Here is a 23,610-nt window from a genome sequence, read left to right as displayed (position 1 = left end):
TGTTCTTTTGTTTAGTCTGGTTTAAGAAAATGTCTGCTGAGAAATTTCTACACTCTGCTACTGAATCTCTACATATTACCATGGATTTGTAGGCATAGTCTAAGGTGTGCACATAGTTTATGTAAGGTACTGTTAGACTGGTTGTTGCTCCTCATGGGAATTCTGTGGGCCATTCCGCACCGGGATCCATGTAGCAAATTGTTTGCTGAACGAAAAATCGCCATTTTAAATAGTGGAATTCGTCATTATGCATACCTGCCTTTGTAGTGGAATCCAGTTGCGTTTCTATCGTTTCCCACAGGGTTCCGGTCTCTGCTAAAATCGCTAGCCAGGAAGCGCTATTGCTAAGCTGTGTCCCGTCCCTGGCCATCAAGCAGCCAATGGGCGGCCGTTATCACGCTCCCAAACAGCCCCTTTCCCTTTAAGGAAGTTTTTTTTTTTTAAACACACCCGTTGCAACGAATATGCGTTGATTCGTTGCAACGGAGAGACCCATCCAGCTAGCAGGTGGTGTTTGAGCTGCCGTTTCATCGTTGCCACGCTCCCCCCGGGTGAAAAAAAAATCCCCCCCCCTCACAGGCGCAATTTTCGGCCGAAAACAGTGTGAAAATAAAGTGAAAATAAAGTGAAAATAAACCAGCAAACAGGCTTGTGCTTGGTGACTTTAAACAGAGGGGCTGCAGCCAGGGAAGCCTCGCTGGGTAAACGAAGGCTCGCTGGTGCGTTGATCTCCGCTCGCTCGGAGAAAAAAAATGGCGATCGCTTCGCCGGAAGATCAGAGGAGAGAGCCAGGGCTAGGGACTTTGCAGAAACCGCAACAATGGTAACGCACAGAACTTTCCCGCTAGTGTTGCAGATTGGTTGCAGGAGTGTAGCGCTTTCCGGAGGGTGAATCCACTTTTTGGGATTTCCCTGAAAGCGCTACAACGAAGCGCTTTTTGCAGATCGGTTTCAGGAGTGTTACAGATTGTCAATGACGTTGTGCATAATGGCAAAACTGTAGCGATTTCAATTAGTAACCATTGTGGTATTTTGGACGAATGCGGAATGGCCCTGTTTAAAATAATGGGCACCCTAAACCACATCCAGTAGTCCCTTTGAAGGAAGAGCCATTAAGATGCTACCAGTGGGCAAATCTTTGATAAGATTCTGAAAAATCCCAAGATTCCCAGTAATAAAGACTGAAAACCGGCTTTTGGAGTTTCCTATTGTAATTATGCAGGTATTCTGGAAATGTAGTCAGTTGTTGTTACATTTGTGTATACCATCATGTACAAAATGCATTACATAAAATACTGCCTACCAATCTGAGTCAGGTAAACTTTCTCTCCAGTGCTTTAAGCTGAGCTGTCTGAAATTTCTGAAGAAGTATACAAGCACACCAAAGCATGTATCTTGAATTAAACTTTGTTGCTCCTAAAGGTTCCACTGGACTCAGATTTATATTCTGCTGTTTCATACCAACAGGGCCACCATCCTGAGTTTGTCTGAAATGTGTAATCCAAGTTATACCATAAACTTTCTTCTGGGAATTAAAAAAGGATACTGCCCTAATTATTAACAGAGCTACTTATACCAATAACATTCAAATAATTTCTTAGGGCAGTTTATATCTTTATATCTTTATATACTGCTCTCAAAAGTCTTGCGGCGGTTTACAAAGATTCATAAGAACAATAAAATCCTATTAAAACCATTAAAATGTAATTAAAACACAATATCACGATGGGGGATAATAAATGTATAACCCACTCCCCTCCCCCCGTCCAGCAAAGGTCTATTACTCTCTATCTGGGAGCTAGGGACTTAGTTGGTTCTTATTGTCATTGTATGCTTTGGTTACTGATTAAATACCAGAAGACACCCATAAACTTAAGATTCAGCATACATCACCCTTATCTATTTCTTTCTGGTCAGCAGATTGGATGTTGTTGCTATGTATAAAGTATATACAGATTGTACACGAAATTCAAAGTAAATATTGCTCAAAGGAGGGAAAACCTCGCTGAGTTTTGCTCTGTAATGTTGGAAAGAGGACGTGATGTTTGCAATGGGAAATGGAGTTGATAGAATGTTGTTTGCAATAAAAAATGACTGGGAGAACTGAAGTATTCCTTCATACTTTGTAAGAGATCTTCAGTTTGAAACCACAATAGGGAAGTTATCTTCCTTCTTGCAATATAAGGACTTAATTTTTTTCTTGCACAGAACACCTACATATGGTGAGTAGGGGCAAAGGCCTGAAATACTGCAGTTAAAATTACATAACCTAGTTATGATGAATATTACACACCATATATTGATATTAGAATTCCTGGATCACCCAAATTGCTTTAAACATTGTAATTCCAATGTCCCAGAGTAGGGCAGGTTTTAATGATTTTCTTGCTTTAGGAACTCCTGATTAAAGAGAAACTATTTGTCGTCTTTGGATAACATCAGAAGTACCAGGAATGTCTTGTTTATCCTCTGTTTGCACTTTCTGTGTAATATCCATATGGAGAACTTAAATTTCACTGAATTAGACATTCATGAACTTTGTCTGAGTTGTGAATTACCATGGAGAAGATGCATAAAATCACGCTTTGCATTAGTTGTAATAGAAGCATAACCTGAATTTCTTGCAGATCTGTTGTTAGATGTTCTATATGATGTGTATAGTTGCCACGTCCAGAGGATGGGGGGAGGGATGCTTTCCAGGAGCAAGGAGGAGTTACACAACATGATGATATCACTGGAAGTTTTATCGTAAATTGTTATATTGTAAATTGCTTATTGTAAGCCACGGTGAGCTGGCAGGCTGAGGAGCTGCAGCCTAAAAATGGAATATATAAATAAATAAATATTAAATATAAATAAATAAAAGTGACATCTGCAAAACTCTATGGTAGAATTTGTCCAGAGTATCATGACCCTGACAACCGCAATGTGTTGAGATCACTTTTAGGTGACATCAGCACACTGCATTAAAATGACGCATTCTTCCAGTTGGGGGGGGGGGCATGTCCAGAAAGTGGGAATCTTCCACCCAGACCAGTGGATCTGGCATCCCTAGTTATGTGTAGTCCATGGACCCTAGTGATGTGACTACTTTTTAGAATTACGTTTAATCTATGAAAATCTAGAGATACTGATTGTACAGTATATTTGCCAAATCATTTAGGTTTGTGTCACAGTGATGATAGGGAAAGAAGTTGAAGGGTGTAGGCATGTGGTATATGCCTGAGAATTCTATGTGGTATTCCTGGCCATATGGACAGAATGTAGAGTATATCCTGAGTATTCCAAACAGGTCTTGGCTTCTCAATTCTGGTTCATTGTCCATAAAAGTAGCCTACTTGGTTGCAAGGACAAGTGTAATTTAAATTGTACAGCATTTAGCAAGAGGAATATACTGTAATGAAGAGGAATGGGAGAACTTGGTTGTCTAACAGTTTCAAACACTAAGGTATGTTTTGAAGAAACATGTTACAGTGACTTTGCTGAACTAAGCAGATAGGGGCCTGGCTGGTGCCTGGCTGGAAGATGGGAACTATCTGTAAATAGTTGAAGAGGATATACATATAATTTATATATCATACTAGCCGAAAAGCCCATTGCATTCAGGAAGCTGGCAACCCTAAGAGGAGGTCTCCCTGTGCACAGCAGTGTTGACCCAAGTCAGGTTTATGCACACCTAGGTAGTGTGGAATTCCAGAGCATAAATCTACACCAACCTGGCAAACTTACCTCCTCTCTGCAATGTTTTCGTAGCCTGAAATAGTTCAGGGGGTGCTATGTAGCTGGTTAGGTTGCTGTGGAGGCGTTACACACTTTTGAGGCCACAGTTCCAAACCACAAGGAATATTTCCAGACCTGGGACAGCCAACCTCCAGGTGGGGCCTGGAGATCTCCTGGAATTGCTGCTCATCTCTTGACTATAAAGGTCAGCTCCCCAGGCAAAAATGGCTGCATTGGAGGGGTGACTCTAGCATTTTATCCCACGGAGAATTAGGAATGCCAGCCTCCAGGTGGGGTCTGAGAATCATCTGGAAGTACAGCTCATCTCCAGGCGGTTAGGCTGAAGGAAAAGCTCTCCCCCTCATATGCTTCCCTTCAAAGGGAATGCATGTGGCCACAGACACCCCTTGAATAGCACAGTCTGTTGCTTGGCTGATGATGTCTGCCCTTCTGAAGCCTGAGGCCTACTGATGGCAACTGCAGTCTCTGTTGTTGTCTGCAAGACCAAGACATTGCCTCATAAAAGTGGATTATTTAGTTCCCCCCCAAAGTCTCATTGTCTACTTTCCTGTAAAGTTAACTCCACTTCAAATTCTGGGCCACTTATTATTTTGACTTCATAGGACCTTCCTGGCAAATACTGGATTTTATTTACCAGGCCACGCTTGAGAAAAGTCACTTCAGTTCCTCTGCCTCTCTAGGCATTTACTTGTTTACCATTGACAGTTTCAGGAGGTACATATTCTTTATTTAGATCTTCTTGCACTTTCCAGACTCACAGGACCCATGCTGGTCGTTCTGTCTGTCTGTCTGCCTGCCTTCCCCCCCCCAAAAAAATACAAACAGTTGCTGGTAAGGGTTGGCCAAAGCCATCTCTAGTATTGCTGCTCATCTCTAGATTATAATGATCAGCTCTGCAGGCAAAAATGGCTACTTTGGAGGGTGGACTCTGAGGCATTGTACCATTTTAAGGCCCTCTTCCAAACCTCCAGGAATATTTCCAACCCAGGGTTAATCAACCTCCAGTTGTGGCCTGGAGAGCTCCTGGAATTACAAGACTATAAAGATCATCTTCACAGGCAGAAAGGGCTGCTTTGGAGGTTAGACAGCGTTGTTGTGCAGAAGTAAGAAGAAGAAGAAGAAGAGTTGGTTCTTATATGCCGCTTTTCCCTACCTGAAGGAGGCTCAAAGTGGCTTACAATCGCCTTCCCATTTCTCTCCCCACAACAGACACCCTGTGAGGTGGGTGAGGCTGAGAGAGCCTTGATATCACCGCTCGGTCAGAACAGTTTTATCAGTGGTGTGGTGAGCCCAAGGTGACCCAGCTGGCTGCATGTGGGGAAGCGCAGAATCGAACCTGGCATGCCAGATTAGAAGTCCGCACTCCTAACCACTACACCAAACTGGTAACATTTAAGGCCTCCCACGCAGGTTGTTGTGGAGTTGAAACACTTGTGGCCTGTCAGCCAACTGTTAGGCAGAAGGGGAAAGCTCAAAAGGAAACCACAAGTACGCCCACAGACTCTTCTGCGTTGCTCTTGGAAACACCTTCCTCACCTCAGTCAAGGGGCTGTTAGAGGCTTTCACAGCAGGGCTGAAGGAAGGGTGAAAGTTAGCTGCCAGGGCATCTAACTCACTGAACAACGGACTATGATGAACTGAAAGAACTATGAGGTAAAAGAACTGTGAGACGGTCAGGGGCGGGACACACGGTGATTGGGCAGTAGCCGCCACGTTGTTGGCAGCAGGGGTAAGTGGGGCTGGGCCAATCAGGACATGTACAGGAAAGCTGTGTGGGTCATGATTGTCCCAATGACTGGAAATGGCCAGACAGGCTCTGCCCAGGAGGCCTCTGCTCAAATATTTTAACAGCAAAGCATTAAAGATAGAATAATAGTTGGTTAGGGGAGGGAGAAGGAAGGCGGTATATAAATGTAATAAATAAATACATTTGGGTAATCACTTAAGTACATAAGAATTTTGTGTGGAAGAACTAGATTGATTTCAGCTGTCATTGTGCATGAAAGTGAACAGCAGCATTTAGAAGCACCCCTAATATTAAATGTATTTTAAATGATGCATAGAGCCTTTTGTGGCACAGAGTGGTAAAGCAGCCAATATGCAGTCTGAAGCTCTGACCATGACACTGGGAGTTCAATCCCAGCAGCCGGCTCAAGGTTGACTCAGCCTTCCATCCTTCCAAGGTCAGTAAAATGAGTACCCAGCTTGCTAGGGGGTAAACGGTAATGACTGGGGAAGGCACTGGCAAACCACCCCATATTGAGTCTGCCATGAAAACGCTAGAGGGCGTCACACCAAGGGTCAGACATGACCCGGTGCTTGCACAGGGGATACCTTTACCTTTACCTTAATGATGCATTATGCAGCCTACTATACTGCCATCATATTCAGGAATGAAAGCTTATCACATTGAGTTGTCATGATGGTTGTCTGCAAGACTTATAACATACGATTAAAACAGATGGTCAATTGAACACACAGTATGATGATGTTATAAACTGCACACAATTATCTGGTATATATTTTCAAGAAAAGTATTTCAAGAGTAGAAGACCTGTTTCTTCCATGATGGCTTAGTTTAGTCTGTGAGATGACCTTCATGATATTTTGTTTTCATATTTATTTGTTCAAAATATTATATTCTTTTCAACTCAGAATTTTTGAGGCGGCAAACAAATAAAAAGTAATATCATTTGAACAAACTATCAGTAATAAAATAAATCCAGTGGACAGCAATTAGAGCAACTGCAGTTAAAAATAATTTAGTTTCTTTTCCCTTCTGAATGTGATACAAGGAGTATTGTCTCAAGCTATCCTTATATCTTGGCAGGGAAGCACTAGTCTGTATACCATGTATGCGTAGCAGCTGTAATGAATGCATCTATTACTGCGTAAATAGATAAACTCTATCTCCCACAAGAAGTAGGGTGTGTGCCATACTAATCCACTCTGCCAAGAGACTGATGTTACATAGAATTGTGTGTGCATATTATAGTTAACTGGGGGTTTTTTTTGGGGGGGGAGGGTGTTCTTATGATGTAGCATTTGTTGAACAGTCTTTTTCTGAAAACTAATGCTCTGTCAGCTGTTGTTGCTGAATCATGCTTTGAAGACTTCAGCTTTCTATCATTCCGCTGTTGGTATATAGTTAATATAATGACATGCTTCTAATCTTGGCCCATATTGCTACAAGAAATAGAGAGTAGTTTAACTGATGGGTAGGGAGGAATAGCTCAAACAGTAAGTGTTAATGACTGCCAGCAAACCATCAATTCAGCACAAATCAGAAACTCCCATTCTACAAAAACTGGTTTTGTTGCACATTATAAAGGACAGTAGCAAAGGATCCCTTTTAGCCTCCTCTGGCAAGACATTTCCAGTTGTATAGGGGCATGACTGGAAAAGTCTACAGTTAGATTAAGAGCAAGATTAAGGGCAACCATACAATCTTGTGGGCTGGCACAGCAAGAAAGATACATTGAGAGGAGTGTATCTAGTAAACAGATACATATGAGGATAAATAGTCATTCAGATATGTGGGTCTGGGGTATGTCTTAGATTCAACTCCAGTAGCACTTTAGAGACAAACAGGGATTTTCATGGTATAAGATTATGAGAGTCTGCATGGTTGAATCCTGTTAAGTCATGAGTAGAACATGGCTAACAATGAATAATGTTGAGTAGATATAGCTCCATATGGTATTCACTAACTCAACATATTGCTTATGTAATCTGTCTCAAGTATGAATAATACACAGCAGTGCTCAAAAATTATTTAACAACATGGAAGAATTTTATTTTAACCAGAATTGTTATGGTATTTGTGATGAAGAAATATGAAATTAATATTATTGGAAATGTTTAGGCAGTAATATATTACCATAATAATCAATATATAGTTTATTATCAGACTAGAGAAATGCTTATGACTTTCAAGAATTGTTTTCAAACATGGAAAATCCCTGAAATCCAAAAATATTTCAATGACTTTGTATTTACAATACATCCACACAGGCATGGCTGATAATTGTGAAATCCTGATTCTGACTACACTATTGCCCTAAACATTCACCTTTCATATGAAATATCTTACTGCACTGCTGAAAACAAAACCTTGGCAAGCTGAGTTATTAACCCACTATCTGCTGTAAGATAAAGACCCCCAAATTTCATCAGCTATAGCTATGTAAACTTTTTTATCCTCATTATATGGATTAACTATATGTTTCTGATTTGTGTTGAACTATCTTTATAAACTTTGTTTTTATGATGCCATTAAAGGTATTTTGAGTTTTTGAGGGTTTTTTGAATTAACTAAATTTTTGGCACTCAGGAACTGTGGCTCCTGGATGGCTTCAAAGTTCTGGTATCCGTTATGAATGGTTGCCTTCATGTAGGTCTTTGTCTATTATGGGCGGATTCAGCCAGCTCAGTAGTGCATAGATGAAGATCGTATTGTAGATGGGAGTGTTCATTTGCTATGACCATGTACATTGATTTCTCATGCAGGATTGGGGCAGTGAAGTCTAGAGCTGCCACTTAAAGCAAAATTTGATAGTAAAGCATCTATTAGTTTACAAGAAGATACAAATGTTATTGTTAAGACAATCTGGGGGCTTTGTGTAGCCTGAACTTTCCAAAATCTCCACTGAAAGCCATTGTCAAAGCGAATGAGAAATTACCTGACTGGAAAAATTGCTGGAAAACATTCCCAATCAACAGCAGCAGAATAGAATAAACAACATATCCACTGCAGGATGAAATGAGATAAAAGAAAAGAACAGATAAACTACTACTGGTAATTTGATATGTGAGGAATACAAGGTTCTTCTAAAGAGAAGTTGAATGGATACACCCCCCCCCCCAGATTTTAAATTGTTCCCCTCAATAATTTCTGGAAATTGTAGTTTTTAATGTCACATTTATATTCATTTTATTTTTCTGTATAGGGATCTAATGCTAGGAGCATTCTGTATGTGTAATGATTGTCTCTTCACATGCAGTTCATGGAATTAGTCTTGTGTACATTACAGAAAACTGTTGTGATGCTTTTTTAAATTCCCAACAGGTATTAATATTGGCAATATACCACTAGTATTCTATTTTCAATGATAGTTATATAAGATGTTTAATAGAACGCTTCCTTAGATATCAATATTTTGTCAGCTTGTTTTTAATATGTGGTTTTAATAATAAGCTGCCTTGTGCAGGACACTGAAGGAGCAGTGTAGAAATCCTAAGTAATAATAATAAACGTTATGTTTATCATAATACCGTGTTTTTCTTCTTGCTTTATGATCGTTACTTTAACTTAGGTTTAGTCAAACTGCAGCCCTCCAGATGTCCATGGACTACAATTGGACTACAATGTCCATGGACAGCAAACGTTGGCAGGGGCTCATGGGAATTGTAGTCCATGGACATCTGGAGGGCTGCAGTTTGACTACTTCTGCTTTAACTAGTCAAATAAATCCACCCACATTAGTATACTGTTTACCCAGAGACAGACTGGAATCCACATTTCATATATTTCATTCAGTTTTGTTTTTGCAAACAGCTTTTCTGAAGGAATATTTTTCTTTAGAGGATTCAGTTTGTTTATTGACAGCCTTTTGCAATTAGCTTCTATTTTCTGTGAACATTCAGTATGCAAGTGTTCAGTCACTGAAGAAGGATCAGACTGTCTGAAGGAAAGTCTAACCAAATTGTACAATTTGGTGTTTATGGAGGACATTAATTAATCTTTTATATAAGAGCTTTTCAGAACAAATAGGAAAATTTTGAGCAGTTCATTCAGTTCTTTTACCAGTTAAAGTTTTACTTCAGGAATGGCCAACTTTATTTTGTAGTCAGTAAATTCCCTGCTAGGAACTTATGCAGCTTGCAGTATTAATGCCAATAATAATACACTAATGAGCCATCAGTGCATTATTTCTTATGTGATAAATAAGCTGAGACTAGGCACTATACTGTTTTTTTAATTGAGAAGAAAATACTATTTTCTGTGCTAAGTCTTGTGACTTTCAAAAAACTTTACTGAGAAAAAGCTGTGTGTGTGACAGGAAGAACCATTTGTTTGTCTATTGCAGACTTCGTTGAATCATGCTAGGGCTTCCATAGGAGCAATAATGTCATGTGTGGGCTGTACTCTCTGTATTCTTTTTCATATACAAGTTCTGTGAAATCCAAGTAGTACATCTTGCCTATCAAGGGAAGAGGAATGCGTCGGGAGAGGAAGATAATGGCGGTGAATCAGTGGCTGCGTAGTTGGTGCCGGCAGGAGAGATTTGGTTTCTGGGACCATGGGATAGGCTTTCTTGAGGAAGGTCTACTAGCACCTGACTGCACTTATCGAAACTGGGGAAAAATGTGTTTGGCAGGAATCTGGGGAGATTCATCAGGAGAGCTTTAAACTAAAGCCACTAGGGGAAGGAGACGATCAACATAGGTAGCATATGGAAGGAAAACGATCGGAGGCAGCCCAACCAGCAAGGCCACAGCTCATAGGGAACCAAAAGTAAAAGGATTCAGATGTCTTTATACTAATGCCCGAAGCATAGGCAATGAAAAGGAAGAGCTGGAACTTCTCATGCTGATGGAAAGGTATGATCTAGTAGGCATCACAGAAACTTGGTGGAATGATTCTCATGACTGGAATGTAATGGTGGATGGATATGAACTGTTCAGAAAAAACAGAATAGATCGAAGAGGTGGAGGAGTGGCACTGTATGTGAGGAAAGGGCTTACCTGTCAGGAAATTCTAGTGAAGGAGAGCATATCTACAGTGGAAAGCATCTGGGTGAAAATAAGCGAGGGGAAAACAAACAGTGTGGTGGTTGGTGTCTGCTACCGACCGCCTGACCAACGAGAGGATGTGGATGCTGCACTTTGTGAGCAGCTTGAGAAAATATCCAAGCGGCAGGACCTTGTCATTATGGGTGACTTCAATTTCCCAGATTTCTGCTGGGAAACAAACTCTGCGAAGCGTCCTCAGTCATGCAACTTTCTGACCTGCCTGGCTGACAATTTCATTTATCAAATGGTAGATGAACCTACAAGATGTTCAGCCATACTGGACTTAATACTGACCAACAGGCAAGAGTTGGTGGATGAGGTGAAGACGGTGGGGACCCTAGGGGGAAGTGACCATGTCCTCATAGAATTCCTTTTGAGATGGGGAGCCAAGGAAGCTTGTAGCCAGACGCGGATGTTGGATTTTCGTAGGGCAAACTTTAATAAACTCAGAGACATGATAAGTATCATACCATGGATGAGAATGCTGGAAGGGAAGGGAGCATGTGAAGGGTGGGTGCTACTCAAACAAGAGCTATTGCATGTTCAATCAATGACTATCCCAGAAAGACGAAAACACTGCAGGAGCTCTAAGAAGCCTATTTGTATGAACAGAGAACTTCAAGAGGAACTAAGAAAGAAAAGAAAAATGTTCAGGAAATGGAGGGAAGGACAGAGCTCTAAAGAAGAGTACCTACAGGTTACTAGGCACTGTAGATCAATCATCAGAAAGGCCAAAGCTGAGAGTGAGCTAAGATTGGCCAGGGAAGCCCATTATAACAAGAAAAGATTTTTCAGTTATGTGAGGAGCAAACGTAAAGTAAAGGAGGCAATAGGCCCACTGTTGGGTGCGGATGGACAAACTCTAACAGAAGATGCAGAGAAAGCAGAAAGGCTTAGTGCCTATTTTACATCTGTTTTTCCCCCACAGGTCAAAGTGTTTAGGCACATCTAGAGATGGCCGTAGCCAAAGGATAGTGTCTGGGTGGCAGGTTAACATGGATAGAGAGGTTGTCGAGAGGCATTTAGCTGCACTGGATGAGTTCAAATCCCCTGGTCCGGATGAAATTCACCCGAGAGTACTCAAAGAACTTTCCAGAGAACTTGCACAGCCCTTGTCCATCATCTTTGGGACCTGTTTAAGGACTGGAGATGTCCTCGAGGACTGGAAGAGAGCAAACGTTATTCCAATCTTCAAAAAAAGGAGGAAGTATGACCCAGGAAACTACAGACCAGTGAGTCTGACCTCTGTTGTAGGGAAGATAATGGAGCAATTATTAAAGGAAGCGATCTGCAAACATCTGGAGGACAATTTGGTGATCCAAGGAAGTCAGCATGGATTTGTCTCCAACAGGTCCTGCCAGACCAACCTAGTTTCCTTTTTTGACCAAGTAACAGGTTTGCTGGATCGGGGAAATTCGGTTGATGTCATTTACTTGGATTTTAGTAAAGCTTTTGACAAGGTTCCCCATGATGTTCTGATGGATAAATTGAAGGACTGCAATCTGGATTTTCAGATAGTTAGGTGGATAGGGAATTGGTTAGAGAACTGCACTCAAAGAGTCGTTGTCAATGGTGTTTCATCAGACTGGAGAGAGGTGAGTAGCGGGGTACCTTAGGGCTCGGTGCTCGGCCCGGTACTTTTTAACATATTTATTAATGATCTAGATGAGGGGGTGGAGGGACTACTCATCAAGTTTGCAGATGACACCAAATTGGGAGGACTGGCAAATGCTCCGGAAGATAGAGACAGAGTTCAACGAGATCTGAACACAATGGAAAAATGGGCAAATGAGAACAAGATGCAATTTAATAAAGATAAGTGTAAAGTTCTGCATCTGGGTCAGAAAAATGAAAAGCATGCCTACTGGATGGGGGATACGCTTCTAGGTAACACTGTGTGTGAACGAGACCTTGGGGTACTTGTGGATTGTAAACTAAACATGAACAGGCAGTGTGATGCAGCGGTAAAAAAGGCAAATGCCATTTTGAGCTGTATCAACAGAGGCATCACATCAAAATCACAAGATATCATAGTCCCATTGTATATGGCACTGGTCAGACCACACTGTGTGCAGTTCTGGAGGCCTCACTTCAAGAAGGACGTAGATAAAATTGAAAGGGTACAGAGGAGAGTGACGAAGATGATCTGGGGCTAAGGGACCAAGCCCTATGAAGATAGGTTGAGGGACTTGGGAATGTTCAGCCTGGAGAAAAGGAGGTTGAGAGGGGACATGATAGCCCTCTTTAAGTATTTGAAAGGTTGTCACTTGGAGGAGGGCAGGATGCTGTTTCCGTTGGCTGCAGAGGAGAGGACACGCAGTAATGGGTTTAAACTTCAAGTACAACAATATAGGCTAGATATCAGGAAAAGAATTTTCACAGTCAGAGTAGTTCAGCAGTGGAATAGGCTGCCTAAGGAGGTGGTGAGCTCCCCCTCACTGGCAGTCTTCAAGCAAAGGTTGGATACACACTTTTCTTGGATGCTTTAGGATGCTTAGGGCTAATCCTGCGTTGAGCAGGGGGTTGGACTAGATGGCCTGTATAGCCCCTTCCAACTCTATGATTCTTATGATTCTATACAGAAACTTTCTAGTCATTATGTTTTGGGTTGTAATGTTGTGTCTCCAGGGCTTAAAGTCACAGATCTGGCAAGAGCCTAGTGCTGCATAATCAAATTAGCTAAATGAACTACTCTCATTTTTTTGGGTTATAAGAGCAACATGCCCAGCCAGGTATGCACAAAATTAACAGCTGAATAACAGTCAGCTTCACTTAATTTTGTTTTGAATAGCAGTCATTGGTGAATACTATTTCAGTTTGAAAGCTTATGTTGTTTTTATAAACCAGCTTTCTCATTATAATTCCTTGTGTTTTTTAGTAATCTAAATTCTTCAGGAGATTTGTAGGAATTTTCAACTTTTACTTTTAAAAAAGAACAATCAATACTTAATGGAATATCACTTTTCTAAAAGTTTGAAAAGAAGAGAACCAGGGAAAGCTCTCCCCTTTTCAAACAGAAGGAAGTATGTTAATCTTTTAAAAGTAAACTTGGTCCTCACTTGGTTCTCAGCCTTCATAAACAGCTCACTAACTCTGGCTGTGGCTTGCTTTTTCCTTTACATGCTGTGTCTCATTCAATTCATTAACATATTAGGGGTAAAGCCCATTTTATTCAGGAATACGACAGGCGCTAAAGTTTGGCAGTGGGAAGAGGAAGGGGAGGAGTTGTCCAGACTATAAGGGCATGGAGTTGAATGTGTGTGTTGTGTGGGAGATTGTGGTGGTGTGGTGACAAATGAGGGCTTGGGTATGGAAAGATGGGTGTCAAGAACCTGTGGTTTGGAATGTTCATTGAGTGTGGGAGATGACTGACCTTTGGGAATTGTGGCATAGTAGTTACAGATGAGCTTTCCAGAGCTGTGTCTTCAGATATGTGAAGGGAAAATCAGACTGGAGACTCTTTTTAGGGGAAGATTACATGGCAACCAGTCTCTCTCAGTTCTGCGTTCAACATCATTTTCCTTCTTGTATGAATTAGGCCACAGACACAGAAATGTCCCCCTGCCCTAATCTACACAGATGTCCACCCTGCTCCTTCTGTGTCAGTTCTTTTAGTGTTGATAAAATGTTATACTTCTTTCACATAGAGCCTCTTGTGGCGCAGAGTGGTAACGCAGCCGTCTGAAAGCTTTGCCCATGAGGCTGGGAGTTCGATCCCAGCAGCCGGCTCAAGGTTGACTCAGCCTTCCATCCTTCTGAGGTCGGTAAAATGAGTACCCAGCTTGCTGGGGGGTAAACGGTAATGACTGGGGAAGGCACTGGCAAACCACCCCATATTGAGTCTGCCATGAAAACACTAGAGGGCATCACCCCAAGGGTCAGACATGACTCGGTGCTTGCACAGGGGATACCTTTACCTTTACTTCTTTCACGGTTTCTCCTTAGAAGAAGAGCTGGATTTTTGTACCCTGCTGTCTACTACCCAAAGGAGTCTCAAAGAGGTTTACAAACATATTTTCCCTTTGTCTCTCCACAATAGACAACCTGTGAGGGATGTGGGGCTGTGAGAGGTCTGAGAGAACTGGGAATGGGCTGCAGTCACCCAGCAGGCCTCAGGTGTCTCAGAGCAGTTTCCAATCGCCTTCCTTTCCTCTCCCCATATCAGACTCCCTGTGAAGGAGATGGGGTAGAGGGCCTCACTTGGAAGATGGCAACCCTAAGAGTAAGTTTCTCGCTGCACAGTCTTGACCTTAGTCAGGTTTATGCACACCTAGGTAGTGTGGAATTTCAAAACATGAATTTACAGCAATCTGGTATCCTTATGTCCCTTGCAATGTATTCTTGACCTGAAAATAGGTCAGGGAGTGCTAGGTGGCTGCAGGGGCATTACACACTTTTGAGGCCCTACTTCCAGACTTCAAGAAATATGTTCAGACCAGGGACAGCCAACCTCCAGGTGGGGTCTGGAGATCTCCTGGAATTGCTGCTCATCTCCAGACATTTTGCCATATCTCCAGGCAAAAATGGCTGCTTTGGAGGGGTGACTTGTAGCATTGTATACCACTGAGATTCTTGTATGAAGTTTGAGAATCCCCTGGAAGTACAGCTCATCTCCAGGAAGTTAGGCTGAAGGGAAAGCTCTCTCCCCTCTCATGCATCCCTTCAAAAGGAATGCACGTGGCCACAGACACTGCTTGGTTGCTTGGCTGGTAATATCTGCCCTTCTGAAGCCTGAGATCTACTGCTGGCAACTGCAGTCCCTGTTGTTGTCCGCAAGGCCAAGACATTGCCTAATCACCTGGTTTCCCCCAAAATCTCACTGTGTACTTTCCTGTAAAGCTAACTCCACTTGGAATTTTGGGCTATGTATGCTTCTGAGTTCATGGACCTTCCTGGCAAGTACTGTTTGTTTGTTTGTTTTTTATTTACCAGGCCAAGCTTTAAAAAAAGTCACTTTAGTTCCCATGTCCCTCCAGCCATTTACTTGTCCACTATTTACAGTTTCAGGCTGTAAATATTCTTTATTTAGATCTTCCTGAACTTTCCAGAGTCGCAGGACTGATGCTGGTCTGTCTGTCTTCACCCCAGAATACAAACAGTTGCTGATAAGGGCTGGCTAAAGCCCATAGCTCAGGAGGGACACACTTGCACCTCTGTACCCCAATCTCAGTCTGCAAGCCTCTACCATCATATTTAGATTGCTGCTAATCTCTAGATTATAATGATCAGCTCTGCAGGCAAAAATGGTTACTTTGAAGGCCGGACTCTGAGGCACTGTTCAACTTTGAAGTCCCACCTCCAAACCTCCAGGAATATTTCTAACACAGGGATAGCCAACCTCCCGGGGGGGGGGGGGGCTGGAGAGCTCCTGGAATTACAGCTCATCTGCATAGTATAAAGATCAGCTTCCCAGGCAGAAAGGGCTGCACAGGCCTAACTTTCACATTGAACAACTTCCCTCACTTTGCCTCAGACTGCTGACATAGCTGGCAGGTGGCTGATTAGTGTGCTCCCTCCCCCTCCCTTCAGTCCTGCTGTGAAGGAGCCTCTAACAGTCCCCAACTGAGGAGTCTGTGTGGGTACTTGTGCTTTGCTTTTTAGGGGGGAAGCTTTCCCCTTCTGCTAAACTACTGGCTGACAGAAAAGCCCCTCCTCACTTAAAATACTGCTCTGGATGGCCTCACTACTGGAGGGAAGAAACAGCCAAGCCTTGTATATTTCTTCTGTGTGAGACTCTGCAGATTGGAGGCCTACTGTGCAGGGTTGCTGTGCAGATGAATCAGGAGGTAAAAGAACCTCTGCAACAGCATCTAGTTTCATCTGCACAACAACCCTGTGTGGTAGGTCTCAAATCTACAGAGAGTTGCTTGGCTGCCTCCTCCCTCCAGCAGCGAGGCCAGCCAGAGCAGTATTTTAAGTGAGAAGGGGTTTTCTTTGGCTTTTCTGTCAGTCAACAGTTAGGCAGAAAGGGAAAGCTTCCCCCCTGCAAAAGGAAAGCACACCCATGCCCCTTGTGTTGCTCTCAAAAATGCCTCCTTCACCTCAGTCAGGGGCTGTTAGAGGCTGTATTCCTGCTGTAACCATGAGGCTCTAGGTCAGTGTTTCTCAACCTGGGGGTCAACTATGGGGGTCAAACAACCCTTTCACAGGGGTTGCAGCAGGGCGAGCAGCTTGGCTGGGGAGGCGCTGCCACTGTTGCTGCTCCTCCTGCAGGTTCCTGCACTTGGCTGCCAGCCGTTCCAGCAGTGCTTCCAGCACAGCACAGTCTCCCACCAGGCGCTCCAGGTGTCGGCACAGCTCAGCGAGACAAGAGGCAGAACTGAACTGAGAAACCCTGGGAAAAATTTTTTATACAATCATGAACAATGGATCTTCACACCATTGGTCAGTTTCGGTTTAATTCCTGTGAAAGAACACTTGCACAATTTTATGGTTGGGGGTCATCAGAACAGGAGGAACTGTATTAAAAGGCTGCGGCAATAGGAAGGTTGAGAACCACTGTTCTAGGTGGTTATCCACATTCTGTTAGTTATGGAATTGGCTACTGATTGTCACTCATTCTCTGCTCTCCTTTGGAGGGGTGTGTGTGTGTGTGCAAGAGAAAGGAGGCCAGGGAGCTGAGCATTTCTCTGTCTTTTCTTGCTACAGTAATATAATGATGAGTGGAAGCTATTAAAGCTCCTCCATAAGTTGAAGAGATCTGAGTCCAGTAGCCCCTTTAAGACCATCAAAAATTTATTCAAGGTGTGAGCTTTCAAGTGCAAGCACTCTTCCTCAGACTCCTAGCTATAGAGGAAGCAAATCTAGGCTCAAGAATGTGGTGGATGTTATCAGTTATCTGGCAAACCCAGAATATCACTAAACACATAGGTGGCATGGATTTTGCTTTTCATTATTTTGGGAGGGTTTTAGAATCATGCACTCAACTGGTTTTCCATGTGTCTTGGAAACCAGCTTTGAAGCAGTGATTCACACACTGTTGTAAGTATCATAACATCTCTTTTGAATGCTGGACATTCCATTCACAGTTAAGATATGAGATTTTGAGGCCTAATAGTTTCTGAAACTATACCTTGTGTTTCAAGACAGACTATTTTGGACTATGGGAGAGAAGCCAAGGCAATGAACACCAGTTTCTGTGGAATGTTGTACAGAGCAGATGTGTATATGAGAATTCATTTACAGCAATGTGATACTTGAAAATCTTTTGTTTCTTTACAGACTGCATCCTCAGCAATTAAAGGAGCCATACAACTGGGAATAGGATATACAGTGGGTAACCTCACTTCTAAGCCAGACAGAGATGTACTTATGCAAGACTTCTATGTAGTAGAAAGTGTATTTCTTCCCAGGTGAGGACAACATTAGATTCTCTCAATCAAACATCTGTTTAATTCCATTGTTTATTTATTTATTATGTGATTTATATACCACCCCATTTGTCTTGCTGTCTCAGGGTGGTGGACAGCAATATCAGTTGTGTAACATTCCAACAAGAAATATTAAAACAGCATAAAATTTAAAATTATAGTTATAATAAAAATTAAAGTAGCTATTAGCACTGGTGAAGGTGGTCATAGACATCAGTATTACAAGATAAGGAAGTAAGAGTCAGGGGAATGGATGGGACGGGACAGGGGAGGAGGGAGGCTTGGATGGATGTTACCATGTGGTTTTTGACTGGCCTTAGCTGTAAACCAGATGGAAGAGCTCTGTTTTGCATGCCCTATTGTTCTGTTCTATTAGGTTTCTGATCTTACTGGGGAGCTTATTCTACCAGGCCTTTTTGGCCCTGGCTCTGGTTGAAGCCAAACGTATATATTTAGGGGCAGGGAACTTCACCTAATTGGAATTGTTTGAAGTACCCTCTGGGGAACATATTCAGAGAGGTGCTTTGAATTAATTCTTCTGCTTCATTGTAGTGTTTCTAGTACTTTGATATATATTGGAGAACAATAGTATATTTTCTAGCTGAAAGCAAAGTATTGTTTTGTTGAAAGGACATAATTTCATGTTCAATACGGAGTCTATCTTTTACAGAATATAACATCGAAATAACAGAGTTTTTAAATACAAGCTGTTTATGGTTAGAATATGAATTGGATCCTGCAAATTTTAGCTCAGTTGACTTCACTGATTTCCCTGCTATACTATATGTCAAAAACAACACAAACATCCCATAGCCATCCTAACCATGTCACAAATTTTTCTCCACCTCTAATGCTCCTACAAAACCTACAAACTCCCCAACTGGACCCATGCCTAAGCTAACCCTAACTCTAACCTGAATATTTACACTAATATAATTCCCCTATTTTTAAAAGTACAATAGTGTCATAAAATAATTATACATCCATTAGCCTTTCCTAACCATGTCACATAGTCTTCCTTACCTCTAATCATCCCACAAAACCTTAAAACTCCCCAACCGGACCCAAGATAGATAAATCTAAGATAAATCTAACCTGAGAATTTACGCTAATATAAATCTCTATATATTTATATTTACAGTAATGTCAAAAAATACTTCTACATCTCATAGCCTTTTGTAACCATGTCAAACGTCTTCCCTACTTCTAATATCCCACAAAACCTACAAACTCTCCAACCGGACCCATGTCTAAGCTAACCCTAACCCTAACCTGAGAATCTACCTGTCCCCTGAACACCTGGCCACAGTGATCCATGCGACAGTCACCTCCAGAATAGATTTCTGTAACTCGCTCTATGTGGTCCTGCCTTTGTCCTTGATCCGGAGACTCCAGTTGTATAAAACGCAGCTGCTAGGCTCCTCACAGGAACACCATTGAGGGCCCACATCCAGCCTATGCTGAGGCAGCTGCACTGGTTCCCAGTTGCTGTCCTGATCTGGTTCAAGGTTTTGGTTTTAACCTTCATGGCCGTATGCGGGTTTGGAGCCACATACCTCAAGGAAAGCCTATCGCCCTATGCCCCCCACAGGGCCTTACGCTCTGCGGGTGACAATTTACTGGTCATTCCTGGCCCCAAAAAAGCACACCTGGCCTCAACCAAGGCCAGGGCCTTTTTGGTCCTGGCCCCAACCTGGTGGAATGAGCGGCCGGGTGAGTTGCGGGCCCTGCAGGATCTTTCAGTTTTCCACAGGGCCTGAAAAGCGGAGCTCTTCTGCTAGGTCTACAGTTGAGGGCAGTGGGGAAGATTGATGGGGGGGGGGCGGTGTCAAGCTGCAACTCTGGTTATTTTGTCTCTCCTTCCTCTTTCCTCTACAGGTAGTGGTGGGGTGGGGGGGGGGATGTTTCTACCATGTTGTTTTATTTGGTTTATTGTATCTTATTATTATTATTGCTATTATATTCAAAGACCACCTTCCTCCTTAATGGGATTCAAGGGGGATTACATAAAATCCCCAGTCCTTTAAAACCATGACCCTGCAGACAGGAGAAAGAAAATACTCCAACCCCCACCCCAACCATCAACAAAGGGGTTCAGTCAATGAAGTAGTAAAGCCTGGGATTTGTGTTCATTTTAATGGTGTTTTAATGAAGCTTTTAACTGGACATGTGTAACCCACCACGAGCCGGCTCAGGAGTGGCAGGTAACAAATTAAATAATAACAATAACAACAACAACAACAATAATAATTGATGCTAATATAAATCCTTATTTTTTACAATCACAATAATGTCAAAACATACTTATACATTCTATAGCCTATCGTAACCATGTCACAAAGTCTTACCTACCTCTAATGCTCCCACCAAACCAAGAAAGTCCCCAGCCAGACCCATGCCTAAGCTAACCCTAACCCTAACGTTTGTATTTACGCTAATATGTTTTTACAAGTTCAATAATGTCAAAAAATACTTATACATCCCATAGCCTTATCTAACCATGTCACAAAGTCTTTCCCACCACTAATGCTAGCGCTAAACCTCCAAACTCTCCAATCAGACCCATGACTATGCTATCCCTAACCCTAATCTGAGAATTTATCTGTAATAGCTTGCTTTGTTAAAATTATTGAGCAAGGGGTAGTTTGGTGGAGAATGGGCAGGACTGTGTAGACTTTGGGTGTGTTCCGATTGCCCTGAAATCCAGACAGTCCCCGCTCCAACAGCCTGGCCAGGGGCAATCTAGCTCAATCACTGCCAGTCTGCCCTTGACCACCGCCAGGAAAGGAGGGTTCAGTAGGGATGCCGAGGGGTGGGGGGACGGGACTGAGACTTGGACAGGCTGCTCCAGCCCTTTCCGCCCCAGAGCTGTCTTAACTGTCACATCCAACAACTTCCCTCACTTTGCCTCAGACCACTGACACAGCTGGCAGGTAGCTGCTGAGTGTGCTCCCTCTACCGTCCCTTTAGGCTTGCTGTGAGGGAAGCCTCTAACAACCTCTGACTGAGGTAAGGAAGGCGTTTCTGAGAGCAAAGCAGAGGAGTCTGTGAGCATACTTGTGCTTTTCTTTTGAGGGGGGCAAGCTTTCCCCTTCTGCCAAACACTTGTCTGACAGGGAGGCCACAGAAGAGCCCCTTCTCACTTAAAAAACTGCTCTGGTTGGCTTCACTGCTGGAGGGAAGAAACAGCCAAGCCACGTATCTGTGTTCTTCAGGACACTCTGCAGACTTGAGGCCTACTGCACAGGGTTGTTGTGCAGACAAAACAGGAGGTAAAAGAACCTCCACAACAGCATCCAGTTTTGTGAAACAAGCGTGTGTGCATATAACATTTTATCAACACTAAAAAAATGGAGACAGAAAGTGCAGGGCAGACACCCTTGTACTGTGACTACTCCATGTAGATTAGGGTGTAAACTGCATGGAGCTTTTATTCCAATCCCAGGTCGATTCAGTCCCTGCCGTCTACACAGAATGCAATTTCCGTTTTGATTTTGTGCGATTTAAATTTTCCTTCTGCAGCAAGAAGAATTGATCCAGAGCGACCCTACCTTTATTGTGCGATAACTTAGAGTGCTTTTAAACCTCAATATTTTAAGATTCGGATTGAGAAAGCAGGCTGTTTTGAACCTCCATGGTAGAGATGCCCTGATTGGGCAAAGGTGGCCATGTGACAAGCTTGCCTTAAAGAAGAAGCCCCTAATTTCTCTCACCTTCTGTCAGTCTTGGATTTTTTCTCCCTCCTTTGCCTTCTTCGATCCTCTCTACCCCCCCCCAAGAAAAGAAAGAAGCTCCCTGCTTGGCTCCCCCCCCCCCTTCTGAACTACCCTAACCACGTGCAGAACACTTTCCTGTTTCAATGGGGAGGGAGGAGGAGGAAGACCCAAGTTCAAATTGATCTGAATTCAACAGGATTGACAATGGAATAAACAAAGTAAGTGCAGACTCTGCCTAGGACAGGGGGACATTTCTGTGCCTGTGGCCTAATTCACACAAGAAGGAAAATGATGTTGAATGCAGAACTGTGAGGAATTGCTTGCCATGTAATCTCCACCTAAGAAGAGTCTCCAGTCTGATTATCCCTTCACATATCAGAAGACATGATTCTTGAAAGCTCATCTGTAACCTCTATGCCACAATTCCCAAAGGTCAGTCTTCTCCCACACTCAATGAACATTCCAAACCACAGGTTCTTGACACCCGTCTCTTCACCCCATGCCCTCATTTGTCACCACACCACCACAATCTCCCACACAACACACACATTCAACCCCATGCCCTTACAGTCTGGACAACTCCTCCCCTTCCTCTTCCCACTGCCTAGCTCTAGTGCCCATTGTATTCCGCCCATTGTATAGCGCCCATACAAATCCCTATATTTTTACATATACAATAATGTCAGAAAATACTTATACATCCCATAGCCTTTCCTAACTATGTCACAAAGTCTTCCCTACCTCTAATGCTCCCACAAAAACGACAATCTACCCAGCTGAATCCATGCCTAGACTAACCATAACATTTTTTATTTGGGACAATTTGATTGTAATATGATGTTAGTAATATATAATATTGATTCAAATTTAACTCTCTTGTCTCAGGACAAGGTAACTTGCCAGAGCAGCTTGTCACTTGCAGAGAGGCTTCTATGCTTGGGTAAACACGTAGGGGGCAAGCAACTAGTCTCTCTTAATTATTTCTTTTCACCTCTGGGTCAGTGTCTGCCATTAATTACTAACAAATCCCCCCTGGATGGAAACTGAGCATTGTTGTGCCCATTTACAAAAAAGGGGACAAATCAGCTCCAAATAACTATAGGCCTATTAGTTTGTTAGACATAGCAGCAAAACTGTACAGTAAGTACTTACTGATCAAGGTGGAGGAATGGGCAGATGAAAATCATATTTTATACCCACATCAAGCTGGATTCAGAAAGGGCTTTAGTACTATTGACCAATGTCAGATACTTCAGCAACTGGTCTATTCAGGGATAAATGGCCCTAAGAAAGTGTTGTACGTTGCATTCGTTGACTTGGCCGCAGCTTTTGATTCTATAGACAGGCAGCGCCTATGGCAAAAATTAGCAGACTTGAACATTGATAGGCGGCTCCTATTTCTGCTGCGGGAGTTGCACTTTGACACTTATGCTCAAATTAGAGTGGGAATTTCTGGCTCCCTAACCAACAAAATTCCAACATGCAAGGGCGTCAAGCAGGGATGTGTGTTGGCTCCCCTGCTGTTTAATTTATACATTAACAACATTGTAGAAAGACTCTCTGGCCCACAATTTGTTTCTCCCATACTAGGAGGTCAAAAAATATCTATTTTACTTTATGCAGATGACATGGCCCTATTTTCCCTCACAAAAATTGGGATGCAAAGACTACTACAACAACTTGGTGCTTATTGTAAAGAAGAAGGTCTTAAAATAAATTACGATAAGACAAAAGTAATGGTCTTTAGAAAAAGGGCCAAAAAGTTCTCTTGGAGCATATCTGGAAATTCTGTTAGCCAGTGCAACTCATTTAAATATCTGGGTATCACATTTAGTGAGAGGCTGAATTGGAAACTTCATCTGGACACCATTAGAGCCTCTGCAACACGCCTAGTGGGCACTATTCTGAAGTTTTATTATACAACAGGAGGCTTCCTCATCGATCCAGCCCTCAAATTATACAAGTGCAAGGTTATCCCCCATCTTTTG

The 23,610-nt window shown here is 42.6% G+C and overlaps 1 protein-coding gene across 10 annotated transcripts in view; it reads left to right on the top strand.

The window, feature by feature from the left end:
- The window catches only part of PIP5K1B (phosphatidylinositol-4-phosphate 5-kinase type 1 beta), a 108,933-nt gene that overhangs the window by 39,208 nt on the left and 46,115 nt on the right, over window positions 1-23,610 (top strand). For 4 of the 10 annotated variants that reach the window (XM_077344848.1, XM_077344849.1, XM_077344850.1 and 1 more), the window contains 2 exons: window positions 16,750-16,920; window positions 17,758-17,888. In XM_077344848.1, coding sequence (XP_077200963.1) covers window positions 16,750-16,920; window positions 17,758-17,888 — 302 coding nt within the window. Of the gene's footprint in view, window positions 1-14,728; window positions 14,759-16,749; window positions 16,921-17,757; window positions 17,889-23,610 lie in introns of those variants that run through there. The other 6 variants (XM_077344851.1, XM_077344846.1, XM_077344853.1 and 3 more) reach the window with 3 other exon arrangements.

The sequence above is a fragment of the Paroedura picta genome, chromosome 7, assembly GCF_049243985.1.
Source record: "Paroedura picta isolate Pp20150507F chromosome 7, Ppicta_v3.0, whole genome shotgun sequence".
NCBI lineage: Eukaryota > Metazoa > Chordata > Lepidosauria > Squamata > Gekkonidae > Paroedura > Paroedura picta.
The sequence above is the reverse complement of the archived record's forward strand: the minus strand, read 5'-3'. Positions and strand labels throughout refer to the sequence as shown.